The sequence below is a fragment of the Cervus elaphus genome, chromosome 20 (genome assembly GCF_910594005.1).
Source record: "Cervus elaphus chromosome 20, mCerEla1.1, whole genome shotgun sequence".
NCBI classification, from domain to species: Eukaryota; Metazoa; Chordata; class Mammalia; order Artiodactyla; family Cervidae; genus Cervus; species Cervus elaphus.
In genome coordinates, this window is record NC_057834.1 from 50,436,222 (window position 1) to 50,455,548 (window position 19,327).

General features: G+C 49.0%; 1 protein-coding gene across 1 annotated transcript in view; it reads right to left on the reverse strand.

Moving 5' to 3' along the window:
* PTGFRN (prostaglandin F2 receptor inhibitor) overlaps nt 1–19,170 on the reverse strand; it is an 83,846-nt gene extending 64,676 nt beyond the window's left edge. The window contains exon 1 of the mRNA XM_043878993.1: nt 18,632–19,170. Within this exon, the coding sequence (XP_043734928.1) occupies nt 18,632–18,680 (49 nt within the window). The 5' untranslated portion in view covers nt 18,681–19,170. The remainder of the gene's footprint in view (nt 1–18,631) is intronic.
* Nucleotides 19,171–19,327: the final 157 nt, after the last annotated feature.

The window sequence follows — 19,327 nt, forward strand, 5'->3', positions numbered from 1 at the left end:
ATTGACAGAAACCACCTCACATTTATAGCACGGCTTTACAGCTTGCAAATCCTGTCCACATGATTTAATACCCAACCTTGAGAGGATTAAATCAGGAAACTGAGGTTCCAAGAAGTTAGGTGACCAAAGAAGAACAGAAAGACACAAACAGCACTTTGAGACAATCTTTACCGGTGGGTAACCAAAATACATGACATGATTCAATCAATTCTCTGTGCAAGGACCAGAGACAGAAAGAGCTGAGGCAAGATCTATCCACAAGGATTATTTTAGAACGTTTTGTAAAATTAACAGCTGCTAGAGGCCTCAGCACTGCCCTGCACCCCTTACCACTCAGCCATTTTCAATACTCCCTGTGTTCAAACAGGCCAACAGAGTCTGCCAAGTTCTGTGTGAACACCTGGCCCTCCTTGCAGTCTCAAGTTTATAAGGAATGGGAGATTCACATGAGTTTAAACATGCATCTGGGCGTGAATGCACCTGAGGACAACTGTTGGTAAGATTCTCCCCTGCTCCTTTCCTTGGGCAGCTGTGTCCTCTCCTTTCCAGTTTTACTGTTTCCCATTTTCTGCTGCTCCTTTGCCTTTTCCATCCTTCTCCCGCAGCAAGGCTTAAGCCTACCCTTGATATTTACAGGCACATCACTAGATGCCATGGGTGGTGGAGAGGCCCAGAGAGGGGTGCAGTGTGGTAGACTGACTTGAAAATGACTCTGAGTTCACATGTCCTTTAAGAAACAGGCCTTGACTCCAATCTGATATCTCATGCCTTCATTCAGCAGTTCCTTATTGCACACCTGCTGGGTGCAGAACCACATCTTCAGGTGAGTCAACACCTAGCCAAGGGTCAACATCAAGGATGTTGGAACAATGTGGCAGACTCATAGAAAATCCTGGGGTGGGGGTTGGGAAGGGATAACTTGGGAGTCTGGGATTAGTAGGTACAAACTACTATATATAAAATAGTTAAACAACAAAGTCCTATTGTATAGCACAGGGAACTATATTCAATATCCTCTAAGAACCTATAATGAAAAAAAACCTGAAAAAGAATATATATATATACGTACATGTGTGTATATGTATATATATATGTATATATATATATATATATATATATGGAGAAGGCAATGGCACCCCACTCCAGTACTCTTGCCTGGAAAATCCCATGGACGGAGGAGCCTAGTAGGCTGCAGTCCATGGGGTCGTTAAGAGTCAGATACGACTGAGTGACTTCCCTTTCATATACATATACACACATGTATGTACATACATACATACACGTGTACATATATGTGCACATGGGCTTCCCTGGTGGCCCAGTGGTAAAGAATCTGCCCACAATGCAGGAGACACAGGAGACTCAGGTTCAATCCCTGGGTCAGGAAGATCCCCTGGAGGAGGGCATGGCAACCCACTCCAGTATTTTTGCCTGGAGAATCCCAGGGACAAAAGAGCCTGGTGGGCTACAGTCAGTTAGGGTCGCAAAGAGTCAGACAGGACTGAAGTGACTGAGCATGCGCACACACATGTGTACATACACATATACACACACATATATATGTATAACTGAGTCACTTTGCAGTACACCAGAAACTAACACGGGCTTCTCTGGTGACGCAGATGGTAAAGAATCCATCTGCAATACAGGAGACCTGGGTTCGATCCCTGGGCTGGGAAGATCCCCTGGAGGAGGGCATGGCAACCCATTCCAGTATGCTTGCCTGGAGAATCCCCACGGACAGAGAAGCCTGGTGGGCTTCAGTCCATGGGGTCACAAAGAGCCGGACACAACTGAGTGACTAAACACAGAACTGCACACACAGAAACTAACATAGTATAAATTAACTATTCCCCAATAAAAAAAGAGAAAAAAGGGAGATGAGTCCTCCAACAATGAGAACCTTTTAAAGTATCAAGTAAATAAAGGACATAAGGGACTCGGGGCAGGCAGAACTAGTGAAAAATAGATGTTCACTCACAACATCAGGCTTAAACTCCTTCAGGTGACATTCCAGGCTCTTCCCAATCTTACGACTTTCTCTCCAGTCTCAACCCTTTCCTTCTGAAGCCCCTACATCTTAACCCCCAACTCAAGCCACCGAAAAGTTTTCTTCAGGCAAGACCAGCTTACTTCTATAAATAGGTATACTTCTTTACTCATGCTTTTCCTTTCACCTGAAACAAATAACCCGCCCTTTCTCTGCCAGACAAAAGCCTAGTGATGGTCCAGACTGATGAGTTACTATGAGTCCAACTTGTGGAAACCTTTCGTGACCCTTATCCAGCTCCAGGCAGAGTTCAGAAGGTGCCTGCTGAGGGTGGACTTGGCATGGACTAAAGGATCACCCTGGGCTCCCTGCTCATCATCACACTCCCAACCCAGCAACGTGCCTGCTCACACAATGACTAGGATCACTCCGGTCCCAGTGAGTTTCTGCAAACTGGAATTTGAGAGCCAGAACTGATCTTTGGATCATCATCTAGGTTGGTTAATAGGAGTTACTTTATCTCATTTATATCAGAAATGGCCCCTCATTGATGAATTTTTTAAAAAGCTCTTCACTAAATTGATTACAGAAAGTGAAGTGCATACAGTTAGAGCAACCATAACTTGTAGCATTACCAGGCAAGAATAGCATTGAAACATATACATGACCATATGTAAAATAGATAACAGAGTCTGAGGTATGAAGCAGGGCACCCAAAGCCAGTGTTCTGTGACAACCTGGAGGGATGGGGGGGGGCAGTTCAAGATGGAGGGGACACATGTATACCTGTGATCAATTCATGTTGATATATGGCAAAAACCACCACAATATTGTAAAGTAATTATCCTCTAATTAAAATAAATACATTTCAAAAAAGAAGCCAGTTCTCAGAATCCAGGAAGTGATCACTCAGGAAGTGATATCATCTCAATAACTGAAACCCCCAAATTTGCCACATCAGTTTTATTATCGCGCTCCCTTGGGGCTAGAGAAGCCAATGACCTGGATGCTCTGGATCCTTACAAAATATTCCCAGTCCAGGCATGGCACCAAAACTTAAAAAATGCATATTCTGTATAGGTAGAGAGGCTACAGGTAGTGATACAAGCAGGTGTAAAGGATTATGTTAGCTGTCCCACCTTTTCTGCAAGAGCACCTCTGTTTAAATTAGCCCAGAACATTCTCCCTTCTCTTTGAAGTTGTAGCATTTTTTTCCTAACAACCCTTAGACACTTTTTATCTTGGCTGCACAACACTGCTTGCAGGATCTTAGTTCCCCAACCAGGGGTCAAACCCGTGCCCCCTGCAGTGGAAGCACTAACTGCTGGCCACCTCTCTTCTTGTGTATGTCAGGCCTCCACACTGAGACCAGCAGCTACAGGAGTTATGGGTCTGTGACTACGTCCTTATATGCCCAGAGCTCAGGTCTAATGCCTGGCACAGGGTAGATAATAAGGAGCCGTGATGAGCCAGGCCAACACAGGCTACAGGCAGCAGCCCCACTGCCCCTTCCTGCAGACATGCCCAGAGCTTGCCATCTATGAGAACAGTGATGGCAAGGAGGCAGTATGCGGTCTGGACTAACCCAGCCACCAGGCCCTTGAAACCTGTAATGGAACTGAACAGGAGTGCTTCCCCACGCTGTGAGCAACTGAGATGAAGCCTAGGAAGGAGCAGATGCCAGTCGGGGACGGGAGAGGCTGTGCCAATCCCACAAAGGTCACAGTGGGTGGAGAGATGATAGTGAGAACACATGAGTCATTTGTCTTCCACATGAGCTGCAAAGGGAAAAACTGAGAAAGACAGGAGGAAGAAAGAGGAGTCCTTTCTTTCCTCCTCACTCCTTCCTCTTCATGGGTGGACTCCATTTTTTCCCTCCCCCACCCAACCCTACAAACCTCTGTTACCTGCAATTACTTCGAAAATGCTATGGTAGTAACAACAACAAAAAAAAACAGTAAAGTACACAAACGAAAGATAAAGATGCTGAGGACACACAGATAAGCTCCATCCCCTTTGTGACTCAAGGCCCACAATACAATATATACATGTATCTCATATGTGCTTTGTACATGTCATATGTACATGTCATATATATATACTATATATGAGATATATATGCATTTTCTAAATACATAATTTAATCATTCAAAGACTCAAAGTCTTAAGACACCGGAGTAAACAGAAACAGACCTGGCCCTGCTTTTACGGTGCTTGTAGTCTGGGGTGAGAGACACTCAACCTAGTAAGCAGATCATTATGAATCTCTGGCTGTGCTCTGAAGGAACGGGGCCAGTGAGAGCCCAGGACACAGGAAAGGAGGCAGCTGCATGCTTACGCTACAGGCAGCCCCCCCCGGGGCAGGATGCGTGCGCACCACTCCCAGGGCGCGAGGCCTGAACTGGGCTCCAAAGAAGCAAACAAAGAGCAGTCACCCCAAGACAATATATAAACATAACAGGGGCAATGTGTGCACAGATTATACAGCTGTTTCTAAGGGCATGAAATGAGGGATGCTTGGGAAGCCTTCAACAGGTGTCATCAAACTTGATTATAGAGACTTCGCTTGTGGTCCAGTGGCTAAGACTCCATGATCCCAATGCAGGGGGCCGGGTTCGATCCCTGGTCAGGGAACTAGATCCCACATGCCACAACTAAAGATCCTACCTGCTGCAACTGAGAGCCAGCACAGCCAAATAAAATTTCTTCTAAATTTGATTATGTGCTTCTTTGTTCTGAGACTTAAAACACTGTCAGTGAACACAGAGCTTGTCTTACCAGTGCCATTTGCTTAGAACCACAGTGCTGTGAGGTCATTCCCGGTAGGTCTGTGGGTCCTGAAGGTACCGTTGGGCAGTGTATACCACCTCATGCCTCTGGGACGTCACAGATGCAGCAACAGAAGCACCATCCCCAGGTACTTAGAATCCAGGTTCAACACTAAGCTTTCTGGGACTCATACTGATGTTCAGAAAGAATTAGTTTGTGGGATAAACTGTTATTAAAGTGGGACTCTGATGAATAGACCACATGATTGCATTAACCTTGTTCCCAGAGAAAACCATCTAAAACTTGCCATCCTTCCTCTGAAACTTATCTGTGTCTCTTATCAGGCAATAGTCCTTTGAAGAAATGCTCTGATACACTACCTAAGGGGAACATCGGCAATTGTTTTGTGAGCCATTTCCCTCATAAGAAACAACCAAAAATAAGATTATGGCCTGACTTATCACCTTAATTTAGCAGACTAGCTTCCTGTGGGCCCCAGTGGACTTTGCCAGCCTCATGTATGTGGGTTCTTAGCTGCTCTGTGGGCACCAACAATGCTGCTGACACCTTTCAGGGCGACTCTGCTCCCGTTCTTCCCCTCCGCCAACCTCCTGGCCCCAGAATTTAATTTCCACAACCCCTGAGGTCTGTTTTCCTGTTTCACCTTGAGTCAGCTAATCCCCAAACAGAACAACACCCACACACGCTGATTTACTCCCCATATCTGAGATGCTGTGCTGGTCATTTTCTCACCTGAAATGCTTTTTCCTGATCTAGGCTCAAACAGCTTTCCAGACCCACCTGCTCCATGGAGCTTTATGATAAAGCAGCTCCCGGCCTTAGTCTTATCCCTATAATTGTGACAGCCCCATATGCACAGCTGTCCAGTAATCCATCCACTCAAGATTTTAAAAAAGCACCCACAATCCATTCCTGCTGTTCAGTTGTAACTGGCTCAGTTTCCACTTTGGACTCCATGTCTTAATTCCTGTGTCATTTTCACAGTGTCAGAAACATGATAGTGTTAGCCATTCAGTTGTATCCAGTTCTTTGCAACCCCACGAACGGTAGCCCACCAGGCTCTTCTGTCCATGGAACTGCCCAGGCAAGAATACTAGAATGGGTTGCCATTTCCTTCTCCAGGGGATCTTCCCAACCCAGGGATTGAACCCAGGTCTCCTGCATTGCAGGCAGATTCTGTATCATCTGAGCTACCAGGGAAGACCAGAAACATGGTAGAGAGTCCCAAAATGCTGCCGAAGTATGGAAAAAATAAGGCCATAAGAAAAAGCAGGAATGTTGTGTATTAACAGTTGGACACAATGTATTTATTCACAACTGTGTTCACTTTGACCAATGTGACCAAGCCCCTGCCATGTGCCAGGCTCTGGACTGGGCACTATGGTCTTCAGTTGGAACTTACTGCATGGATTTCCCAATCAAAGATGATGGACTATAATGCCTTCTAATAAATAAGAAAACATTTGGGTGTGCCAGCCTTCAGAAAATGGAAAGATGAAAAGCTGTGCCAAAAGTGGTTTGGTTTTGCTTTTTTTAACTCCTCACCACAGTATAAGCCAAGTAGCAGCATGCAGGACAGACATTAAATCAGCTAACATTCTGTTCTGAGGACATCCTGGAGGGACAGTGCATTTATAAAGCACTGTCCTCTGCTTTGCCTCCAGGATTGCACATGACAGCAAGCCACTTCAAACACAGTGGGGAACTCACTCCCAGAGGGTCCTTGCACGCGTGCTAAGTTGCTTCAATTGTTTCCGACTCTGTGCGACTCTATGGATTATAGCCCACCAGGCTCCTCTGTCCATGGGATTCTCCAGGCAACAATACTGGAGTGGGTTGCCATGCCCTTCTCCAGGGAATCTTCCCGACTCTGGGATCAAACTCGCATCTCTTATGTCTCCTGCATTGGCAGGCAGGTTCTTTACCACTAGCACCACCTGGGAAGCTTGACTAGGGTCCTTGATGAGCCTCAGAAAGACCCACGTCCAGGACATGGGTCAACACCACCAGCCACAGGTGCACTTCAGAGTAGCCAGGAGGGCTGGGCAGCAGCCAGCATGCAGTGAGGACTGAGGTTGTAACACAAGCTCCTACCAACAATATGGATTTTTTGAGAATGTATCCTTTTCATTGCTATTGTAGCCAACATCATTTGCACCTTCCCCTTTCAGACTAAGAGGATGAAAATGAAGGAAGTCCACAAACATTAGAACACATTGCTCGGCCAACTAAGGCTATGGATTGGAGATGCTGGAATTTCAACTCTCCTACTCTATAGGAGTGTGGAAAAATCCGAAATAATGTCAACATTTGGACCCAGCTAAAGGTGTCTGTGTCTCTTCTTGCTGTGGTTTGGGGGTGTCAGGAAAAGGAGAACCAGTGTTGCACAGCCATCTACTGATTCAAGGTCAGTTCTAAATGGGGGAAAAAACACATATTACTCAACTGAAACTTACTTGTGGCTGAGGTCCTCAACAAAACTTACACACACACACACAATCAGTAATAAGGAACAGTTTGCTGGGAACGAATGAAGGCAAAAGAAGAGGGCGACAGAGGATGAGATGGTTGGATGGCATCACCAACTCAATGGACATGAGTTTGAGCAAACTCTGGGAGATGATGAAGGACAGGGAAGCCTGGTGTGCTGCAGTCCATGGGGACTTAGCGACTAAACAACAAACTGCCATCTAGAAACCTTGATCAGTTTTACTGTTTCTGTGACTCTTCTCAGAGGTCCATTGGAAACCGCAGATAGTCCATGGTAGGGACATCTCAGCAACCTAGAGCACTATGAGGAGAGAGGCCAGTTTCAGGGCATGGGATGGGCTAGGAGGACACAGCTGCTGTTGCAGTGACCAAACAGCTAACAGTGCCCAAGCCTTCTGAGGCACCAAAGCCCCATTGTGGGGAGGTACCAGGCAGGTGAGAGATGAAAGGCCTAGGCTGCAGACAGGAGTGGTGGGAAAGATGGGCCAGGAGCCAGGGCTGGGCCAAGCAGCCCATCTGGCCCACAGCAGGGGTCAGCGTGAACTCAAAGAATTCTGGAGATGAACCGAGGCCTTGCAACCACCTAGCCCAGCCTCTTACTTTATAGAAGCTGAGAGCTATTCAGCAACTTGTTCAAGGTCACAAAACCAGTGAGTGGAAGATCAAGGGCCAGAATCCCAGCCTCCTGTTTTGAAAGACGAGGACACAAATGTTATCACATCTTAGTAACTGCATCAATTCCTTTCTGTGTTTTCAAATATGTGTTTGACTGAGTATCTGGACTAAGACAGAGAGGCAGAACAGTGTGTTTTGGTGATAAAATAAGCCCAGACTCTGGAGCCAGGCTGTCTGGGCTTGAACCACAGCAGCTCACCCACTTACTGTGTGACTTTGAATAAGTTACTTCACCTCTCTGTGACTCAGTTTCCTCTTCTATCAAATGGAGGTCATAATAGTTCCTACCCCATTGGGTTACACACCTACCCCGTTGGGTTAGAGACCCTGACGTTGGGAAAGATTTGAGAGCAGGAGAAGGGGGGCAACAGAGGATAAGATGGTTGGATGGCATTATCGACTCAATGGACATGAGCCTAAGCAAACACCAAGAGATAGTGAAGGACAGGGAAGCCTGGCGCGCTCCAATCCATGGGGTCGAAAAGAGTCAGACACAACTGAGCGACTGAACAACACTGGGTTATGAAGCCTACTGAATAAGTTAATAAATGGAAAATACAGTACCTGGCACAAAGTAAGTGCTATATAAATGGTAGGCAGGAATTTCTTTTTTTTAAATTTTGTATTGGAATAGAGCTGATTAATGGGCTTCCCTAGTAGCTCAGGTGGTAAAGAATGCGCCTGCAATGCAGGAGACCTGGGTTCAATCCCTGGGTTGGGAAGATCCCCTGGAGGACGGCATGGCAACCCACTCCAGGATTCTTGCCTGGAGAATCCCCATGGACAGAGAAGCCTGGCGGGCTACAGTCCATGGGGTCACAAAGAGTAAGACACGACTAAGCGACTAAGCACAGCACAGCACAGAGCCGATTAACAATGTTGTAATAGTTTCAGGTGGACAGCAAGGGACTCAGCCATACATACACATGTAAGGAAGGAATTTCTTAAGGAGGAATAGCCCTCATCCTAATGTTAGTTCCTCCCCAGCACACCTGCTCCCAGCCCCCATTCATCTTCGTCACAGGTTAAGACCTTGTCCCTACAACACTTGGGACTAATGCTTTTAAAACCTCACACCTTTGTCTCTTAATCCATTCAGCCCAACCCAGTCAGATGTTAGAGATAAACTGGCCAAAATAATGTGAGAGGTGAAGACTTTGGCTACTGTCAGATGTTAGAGATAAACTGGCCAAAATGATGTGAGAGGTGAAGACTTTGGCTACTGTCAGATGTTAGAGATAAACTGGCCAAAATGATGTGAGAGGTGAAGACTTTGGCTACTACCCACCAGGCCTACTACCCCTCAGATTTGTATTTCTGAGACCCTGGACTCAGAAGTTACCTCTTCCAACCCTCACCTCCTACCTTCCTGGCCCACTCACTCCCTTGGACCTCGGAATCTCCTTTTTTACCTTCATCTCATCCTTCAGGCCCTCTAACCTTCTGTGAGTCACCAGGCCTTCCAGCGTCTCAGCTGCCAGTCCCACCTGGACCCCTTGGCCAACTGTGTCCATGAGGCTGTCAGAACTTTTTATGCATTCCCACACCCTCCTCTCATGGAGAGATCACACCATGTCCCTGCCTTGCTATTCAGCTGCTGAACCTGGTAGCGAAGGTCAGGCTAAGTGCCTCCACTACAGACCTTTCATGGCTAACTGACCACCTGCTACATTCCCACAGAGCCCACCCCATCCCATATTCCTCTAGCTCTGGTGCTCTGACCATGGCCTTTGCCTCAGAGTTCACCAGGGATGTCCAGGCCGCCAAATAACCCATGTGTCAAGCATTCTTTCAGACAAGGCTCTCTCAAAATTTAGCATTTGAATCCCCTGGGGATATGGTTAAACCACAGACTCCAATTCAGCAGATTGGACCAGGTCCTGAGATTTTTCTCAGGAGCTGCTGTCACTCTGGGTCCCCAGACCCCACTTTGTGTAGCAAAGTTCTAGGGATTAATATGTTGTTGTTGTTGTTGTTTTGGCCCCTGAGTTGTGTCCTATTCTTTTGCAATGGACTGTAGCCCTCCAGGCTCCTCTCTCAATGGGATTCTCCAGGCAAGAATACTGGAATGGGTTGCCATTTTCTTTTCCAGGGGATCTTTCCCACCCAGGGATCGAACTCACATCTCCTGCATAGGCAGGCAGATTCTTTACCATCTGAGCCACCAGGGAAACCCAAGGATTTACATACATGAAGTTTAATGTGTGTATTTTCCTATATTTTTTTAGTCTTCATGACAAACCTGCAAGAGAGGTATTAGTGCCTTTTTACATGTGTAGAAAATCAGGTTCAGAAACCACTGCTGGAGGGCAGGATTCAAACGGAAGGCTGATTCCAAAGCCTTAGCCCTGTTTTTTCCTCTCCCTAAGTGATTTTGAAGAGCAGAAGTAGCTTAGAAATACACATGTAATGTGTTTATTTGTAATACAAATTACTGAAATCTTAGCTGATGAAGATGGGAGAAAGATGCGTTATAAAACTGACCCCAAATCCCCATGCTGGAGATTCCAACTAAAAGCTGAAGGCTTCAAAGCAGCTGTCAGAGAGGTTAATCCCACCAGTCAACGTGGACGAGGACACCAGTGGGACACGAGACAAACTTTTAAAAATATACACAGAGAATGGAAGGGGACATATAGTGACCTCTAGGTGACATGTCTGGGGACGCCGCTGCCACTCTCAGGGCTAAACAGGCTGAAAGCGCTGCAGAAACTAGGTGCCCCACACCTTACAGCTCCCGCCCGGTCCCCACCACCCCCCCATTTCCGCCCTCTCCGCAGTCTCCAAATCTAAGGCTTCTCTTTCTCTCTCTGGTTTCCTGCAGCACTTGAACACTCTGTCCGTATATTTGTTGTGCAATGCTCAGTTACTTAGTCATGTCCGACTCTTTGCGACCCTATCGACTGTAGCCCGCCAGGCTCCTCTGTCCATGCAGACTCTCCAGGCAAGAATACTGGAGTGGGTTGCCATGCCGTCCTCCAGGGGATCTTCCCGACCCAGGGATTGAACCCAGGTCTCCCGCATTGCAGGTGGATTCTTTACCAGCTGAGCTACCAGGGAAGCCCATGTATATTTATTTCTTTTTGGTTGTGCTGGGTCTTCATTGCTGCATGGGCTCTCTCTAGTTGCAGTGAGCAGGGGGCTACTCTTCATTGCAAAGCACAGCCTTCTCATTGTGGTGGCTTTTTTTGTTACGAAGCGTGGGTTCCAGGGTGCGTGGGCTTCAGTAGTTTTCGTTCCCGGACTCGAGAGCACAGGCTCCACAGTTGTGCCACATGGGCTTAGCTGCTCCATGGCGTGTGGCATCTTCCCAGACCCGGGCTCGAACCCATGACTCCCGCACTGGCAGGCAATTCTTTACCACTGAGGCACCAGGGAAGCCCACAGACCATTTGTCCTTTAACAAATCTACAGCATCCACCTCTGCTTGGCTTCTGACAGTGATCTCCTGGTTCTCCTCCCTGGGACTTCTCCTTTAAGAACTCTCCCTCCCATTTCCTGTCCCCTTGCTACAGGCATTCCCATGAACTTGCCCTTGACCCTTGCCTCTACTATCCAGTGGAGGTGATGCTGCACTTTCTGGGGACACCACCAACCACGCGTTGAGTCCATCCTGTCCCATCCATGGAGGGGTAGAGCTGAGCTGGCTCTGTCTGATGCAGCATCCCCAGAGCTGAGAACAACGCTTGGCTTGGAGCTGTGGGTACTCTCTCAATATTCGCTAAATAAACCAATGAGCAACACACCATGTCACTTAGCTTCTCATCTGCCATCTTGAAACTACTCATCCCAAGGCCAGGCTGGGGCTCAGGGGCTGCAAGGCTCTCCCCAGGTAAGAGGGAGACTGCCAATCTCATCCGATCACAGCACACACAGGCAACGGTACACCAGCTCTATGGCTGTCAGGGTAGACAGGGCTTCTGGTTTTGAGGCAGCTCTGACCTGTGAGTCCCAGGGGCTGAGGGTGTCAGTATCATGATACACCTACAACCCACTTGAATCCCATGTGGGTCCCTTACCATGACCCACAAGCAGGGAAGTTTGGTCCAGTCTAACCCTAAGAAACAAGAAGGAAGAACCATTATAAGGATGTTCTTGGCTTAGGATCACTTTTTAAAAATTATTATTTATGGCTGTGCTGGATCTTCGTTGCAGCTCGTGAGCTACTCTCCAGCTGTGACGCCTCTGCTTCTCATTGCGGTGGCTTCTCTTGTTGCGGAACGCAGGCTCTAGGGCACACGGGCTGCAGTGATTGCGGCCCTTGGACTCCAGAACACAGTCTTAGTAGTTGTGGCACATGGACCCAGTGGCTCCGCAGCATGTGGGATCTTCCTGGACCAGGGATGGGACTCATCTCTCCTGCATTGGCAGGCAGATTCTTAACCAGTGGACCACCAGGGAAGTCCTGCTGTCACTTTTAAGGTCTGAGTAGTAACCCATCTGTCCGCATTGCTGCTTCTATTTCATTAGGATTCCAAGGTAGCACCCATTCTGAAAAGTCCCCTGAACCCTTATGCACAATGCTGTTCTTCATGGTTCTAAGGCAAATTCATCCTAGACAAGAGCAACTCTAAGCCAAACACTGTTTCTCCAACGCCCTGCAACATCCTGAGGGATGTCCATGCCTTCACATTCAGCCACTTGTAACAGTGCAAAGTAGGATGCAGTTGAGGTCCCAGAACATCACATTTAAACTTGAATCCAGCTGCTTAGCGACCACATAATCCCATACAAACACACTGTGAGTGTTGCGGGGAAATCAACACTTCGAAGAACATAAATCTGCCCACGGTGCCAGTATCTCTAGATCCAGGAAATCACACTGCTGGTCCATGAGAGTGTTAACTACTGGGTCTAATTCTGTCGCTTCACAAAGACTACAGTTGGTATGGAGGAAAATATTCCAAGATCTAAAAAGCACTGGGTGTGCCAACTACAGCACTTTGCCTTTTCCAGAAGATAAATTATGACGAATTTTCTGCCAGTTCAAGTTATTTTCCCAAAGCAGAGCATCAAGTGGCCTTGCTACCCTGCCTTTAAGGAACCAAGGCAATTAAACCGAACAGCTATGAACTGCCCTGACAGCTTCCCCCAACTTCATTTGATAAAGTGAGACACAGCCATACACTGACAGATACACACACACCTTCTTCAACCAAGAGACACATCGTCAGTATGGAAATGTACATTCAGTCTACGGGGTGGAAATCCACTCGGCAGCTCGGCACAGCAACAAACTAGCCCTATACATGCCGACTAGCCCAACTGCCTTGTAAGGAATGATTGCCGATGACTAGAGTTCCTATTCGCCAGGCTAATAAGAATAATTATAGCCAGGGCAGGCATTCATCAGCTTGGCAGATACAGGAATTCTGTTAACAAGGCTAAAATGAGAGCTGAGGACTCTCTGAAGGCCACAGCACTTCAAAGACCATGGAGCTGGACGGATTGACTAGGGTTCCTCCCACCAGCCTTCCTCCTCCAGCACTTTCTGGAGGAAGCTGCAGTTTGGTCCCTGTCCTCAGAGCAGAGTGGTGATGCCTTAGGGATTATAGAGCTGCCACATCGCTCAGGGGCATCCTGACATGGCCCCTCCCTTCAGGAATCTTGCCTGGGCTGCACTCACCCCAAGACCTTCCTCTTTGTAACTGTACGTTTGCTGTCAAACCACTTGCATCCTTTTTCACTTAAACTAATCTTGCAGGGTACACAGCCTAAGATGATGGCATACCTCAGTCAATCCTAGCTCAGCAGAGACCAAATTTGGGTCCTGTGGTCAAATCCTGGCTCGACCATGGATTAGCTGTATGAATCCAGACAAGTTATTTAACTTTACTGGCTGGCAGTTTCCTCATCTGTAACATGGAGAAAATAGTAGTACCTTTCTCAAACTGTTGTCGAGAGAATTCAACAGTCTGATGCTCAGTATGCATGCTATAAATAGCAGCTATTATTACTCTGGGTCTGTTCCGAGTGGAACTCTGTGCAGAAGCTATGAAAAAAGACCACAGGGCTTCTCCGGTGGCTCACTGGTAACGAATCCACCTACCAATGCAGGAGACACAGGTTTGATCCCTGATCTAAGAGGATCCCACACGCCACAGAGCAACTAAGCTCGTGTGCCACTACCATTGAGACTGTGCTCAGTAGCCCTAACTACCGATCCCGTGTGCCCTATAGCCCAGGCTCCACAAGAGAAGCCACCGCATTGAGCAGCCTGTACATCACAACCAGGAGTAGCCCGCCCACTCTCCACAGCTAGAGAAAGCACTTGTATGGCAACAAAGAGCCAGCACAGCCACAAAAAAAAATTAATAAAATGATGTATATATAAATCAAACACAATATTTAGTATATGGACACATGTACATTATATGAGTGGTTATGCCTGGGAGGAGGCATATGCAGTGGGAGGGTGGGCACGCTCATCCATTTACCTTATATTCTTTATAAGTGACACAGAGACAGCCAGCTGTCCCCCAGATCTGTTCTTCTCTTCTTCCAATGGTTAGCACCCTGCTAACCATTCCTCTGCGTTTCCCAGACTCCCTGGCAGCTAGTGTGGCCTGGACCAAATCTTCTGCCATGAAGTGTATGCAGAAGTGATAGAAGCCACTTCCGAGCTCAGCCCAGGAAGCCTCCAGACAGCCTCCTCCATGCTCTTTTCCCTTTGTGCTATGCACTCAGTCACTCAGTTGTGTCTGACTCTCTGCAACCCTATGGACTGTAGCCTGCCAGGGTCTTCTGTCCAGGGGATTTTCCAGGCAAGAATACTGGAGTGGGTTGCCATTTCCTACTCCAGGGAATCTTCCCAACCCAGGGATCAAACCTGCATCTCCAGCGTCTCCTGCATTGGCAGGCAGATTCTTTACCACTGAGCCACCTGGGAAGCCCCCTATTTACGAGGCTGGAAAGGTGATGATGGCAACCCAGGTGAACTTAGAAACTACGGGCTGAAGACAGCAAAACCACCATCAGCCTGGGAGCTCAAAATGCCTGTGTGGAACAGCAATCCCACCCAACCATTTCACTGGAAACATCCCCAACCCACTCCCCCGCCCCCCAGGAATGGCTAGGAAAGACACTTCTGTTGTTTGAACCACTGTGCTTTCAGTCTATTTGTGAGAACAATTCAGCCTACCCAATAGAATAATACAGTACATCTATGAAATCTGGATTTTAAAACAGATGTAATGTTTTTGTTGTTTAGAAACTATTTTGATGGATTTGCAACTTTTTTTCAAAAGATGCACATGAAGAGAGTATCTTAATCCCTCTCCACAGTCTTCATACCTCCCACTCTCTAATTCATGCCGCACACTAGGACTGACCTCCTCAAACACATCAACATGCTGTATCAATCTCACACTGCGAATTTGCAATGGCAGACCATAACCCACAGATAAAATGATATACACATGCATTCATTCAGGCAGCCAGTATTTACCAAACACCTACTCTGTACCGGACACTCAGTATGAGGAATACTACAGCAAACAATACCGACCTGGGATATAATACCGCCTCATGGGATATAATCAGAGTGGGGATTTAGAGCAGGAAAAATCATACACAGTGAGATAAATAAGTGCTCTGATGGGAGAAGCACAGTTGTGTGGCAGCACCCACAAGGCAAACTAGCCCATGCAAATGGCAAGGACTTCAGCACTGCAAGAACAGCTCTCAGAATCCAACCCAGACCCAGTTTTCCAATTTGCCCTCCTAGTGTATCCTCCTCCCTCCTCCAGTTTCATGGAACTTCCTGCCCTTTCTGAATGAACCATGTCCTTTCTACTCATCCACACTGGATGCCTTTCCCCGGAGCCTGGAAGCCTCTCCCATCCTTTCTCTCAAAATACTAATTATCCTCAAGGCTCAGCTCAAATGTCACCTCTTCAGCAAAATCAACCTCAATCCCAAGTCTAAATTAATCATCCTCTTCCTTGCTTCCTACCAGCACCTGGTTTCTATGTCAGGTATGTCATTCTGGCTTGTATTTAGCTCTTATTATTAACTGTCCGCCCATCCCAACTGATCACTCAGTGAGACGCTATGTCTTGGTCATTTGTCTGGGCCACTCTTATTGACACAGTGGGCATTCAAGAAGTGCTGTATTAAATGGATGGATAAGACAGGTCAGACATAGGCCATGGAAGTGAAAACCTGAAGCTGAGTGTGTTCTGCTGTGATTGTGATAGGTAGACTCATTTAGAGAAGCTTTATGGAGGAAGCAGTTTTAAGGGGGAAGGAAATAGATAGGTAAGAGTGGAGAAGCAGGAGACACTTTCCCAGGTCATGAGAAATGGAAAGGCCAGAAGGTTTACATACATTCAATGTAAAGGGTAGCAAGCAAGGTCCTCAGAATGAGAGTCCCTACTCAGAGAGAAGTAGCCGGGGAGAGAATACAAGGGGCAGAACATCCTCAGAAGAAAACCATAAGGGACCACGGAAACAAGGTGGCACCTCCAAAAACAATCCGAAGGGAGGCCGGTGGAAAAAGTCAAACAGGAAGATGTCAGATCTGTGTGGGGAGCTGTCAGAACTGGGGTGAGGACAGTAGCTTTAGATAAAGGAAGAACAGAAGATGCTGGAGTCTGCACTATGGGAAAAGCGACAGAGTTGAGAGACAGAGTGAATGTGGAGGTCAAAGAAAGTGACAGTAAGACTATGCCCAGGTTGCAATACAAGAGGAAAGATGATCTAGCTTATCAACATACTGGGTGGCAGGAATCAGTACAGCGTAGAGTATCACAGGGAGGGCATCTGGGAGGTCAAACTGAAGCCACACCAAGTGAGATTCGGTATGGCAGAGTTATCACGCAAACACGAAGTTCAGTAACTGTTAGGGGGCAAAACATTGGACACCAGAGACATTCCCTGCGCATAGGTGACATGAGACATCCAGCCAGGCAGGGTGGACTGGTACACCTCAAAGCTACCCCAAGCCGGGCTTTCCCCACTTCTGTTTTTGCTTTTGTTAGTCTCTTTGACCTTTCTCTTTTTTCCTCTTACCGTGGTTACTCGAGGACATTCTTTTCAAGTTTCTGCCTGGCCCCACCCACTTAACTAGTGCCAGGGTTGTGAATTGCACAACTCTAGGGAGGGTCATTCACACAGGCAGAAAGTGACGGCAGCTCCTAGAGTTGTTCCTAGAGTTATGCAGGGCACAATCAGTGCAACCAGTGGCCGTGGCCCTGCCTGACCCAGACACATCAGCCAATTATGTAATGGGTGTGGACTATCACCAGCGGTGTGCAACAAAGGGAAAACCTACAAGGGTCCCAGAGTGAAAGGAGGAGAATAAAAGCACTAGGATCTGAGAGCACAGAACAGATGCCACAAAATCAAGTGAAAGATGCACAAGCTTTCTGCACCTGGTGGCATCTAAAGCAATGTGGTGGTTGGGTGAGCTCTCTTAGGGAGGAAGTTCCAGAAAACCCCTCAGAGGGGAAGGAAGAAAACACAGTAGCACCTAGAAAGGAGGGCCCCCACCAGCAGCAGGAGTAACAGGGGCGGGGACAGCGTGAGACCTGATGCCAAGCTGGCAGTGGCAATGGAAGGCCTCCACTGGGACCCTGTGACCATAAGTGCAGTGTAGTCACTTAGCCTGTGTGCAGCTGGGGCCTGGCTAGGATAGACATCACACACTGTGTGGCTTTATAAAAGATTCAGTTCTGCCATCTCCAGGGGTGAGGAAGAAAATCCCCAGGCAGGTCACAGGATTCCTTCTGTTCTGGTTGACACTGACTAAAGGCTTCAAGAACAGTTTTTAAGAGTCAGCCTCCATGATCCACGGTGGGCACTTAATAAGCAGATGATTTCTGTGGCTGATAACCACTTGGTTATACTAATATAACCACATTATACAAGGTGAAGATGGTGTCTGTGTGTATGGAAGATGGGGGCGGGGGGAAACACCAAAGATTCCTTGGGTTGGATGGAGGGCGCTGGGTCAAAGGATCAGGAGGCACCGAAGTTTACAGAGTGTGGAAGACAGGGGACAGCAAGGGAGAAAAGTAACAGGTAGGAAAAGTTGAAGAAGCCAAGGCACCCAGGTCTTTGTGTGCAAATATGCAGCGAGGCAGCTTCTACAGGCGCTGAAGGAGAAGACTAAGGCAGAAGAGCTTGTTACAACTAACACATAGGAGGGCCCCGCACACCCATTCTGACTGTAGCGCTCGGGGCCACCCGGTGACCTTCGGAGAAGGAAGTTGGTGGATCCTCTCGCTTCCCTGGAAAGGCAGCTGGGCGCGGGGGAGTGTGTGCGGAGCGCGGTTCTGCCTCTCTCGGCCATGGCGGGGCAGATCAAAGCCGCAGATTTCCGCTCGCAAGCCCGGGACTAAGGCCGGGACAGCAGGCACCTTCCGGGCCGGGAGTTCAAGGTGAGCCGGCAGCTGGCGACTAACAGGTAGGGAGGGCCGGGGGAAGCCGACCGCGGGCCACTCCCCCCCGCACATGGGGGCGAGGCTCGGCCTACAGGACGGCGACTCGAACCCCGCGCCCGGCTCCGGGCGGCCCCGCGCCCTCTCCCCAGCCGGGCCCTGCCGCCCGCGGACCCCGGCCAGGTCTCCCGGGAGCGGCCCCGGCCCCGTCGGCGCTCCAGGCCGCGCGCGGTAGCCGCGCCCCGCCGGTCCCCCCGCGCCCGGCCGAGCCCCCTGCGCCTCACCGGGCCCCGCGCGCACTCACCCAGCGACAGGAGCGCCAGCAGCAGCGGCCTCGGCGCCAGGCGCCCCATGCTCGCCGGGCGGGAGCGACTCTCCCCCTCCTCCTCCTTCCCCGCCGCCTCTCCTCCTCCTCCTCCTCCAGCTCCGGCTGCTCCAGAGTCAGCGCTCCTCCGCCTGGGCCGCGCGCCTGCTCCGCTCTCCTCGCGAGCCGAGAAATCCCAGCGCTGGGGCGGACGTGCGCCCCTCGCTCCGCTCCGCTCCCGCCCGCCTCTGCCCGCCTCCTCCAGCCGGCCGGGCACCGGGAGCCGGGCGCCAGGGCCGCCCCGCCGAGCTGAGCTTGCAGCCCCGACCGCTTCCCGAAAGCGGGAGGGAAGAACCGCAGCACCCGCCCGCCCGCGCCTCCCATCCGGCGCTTTGCCAGCAACAAACACAAACTTTCCCAAGCCCCTCCCCGCTCCAGGTAACGGAGGCAGCGCTGGGACCACCCGCTTAAAGGGGAGGAGGCGTCGGAGCCCACCCAGCTCTACCCCCTCGGGGCCCCCGCCCCGCCACAAACTTTCCTCCGACCTTTAAAAGTTGGCCTTGGAAAGACTCGTCTGGAAATCCCATTGCTTGAGCGCCATTCCGGGCCACCCCTCGTCCCACCACTCTGGAGTCCCCACGTGGGCCTCTGGGTCCCTCAGCTAACTCCCCGCACGGTCACCCACTCGTCCCGAAG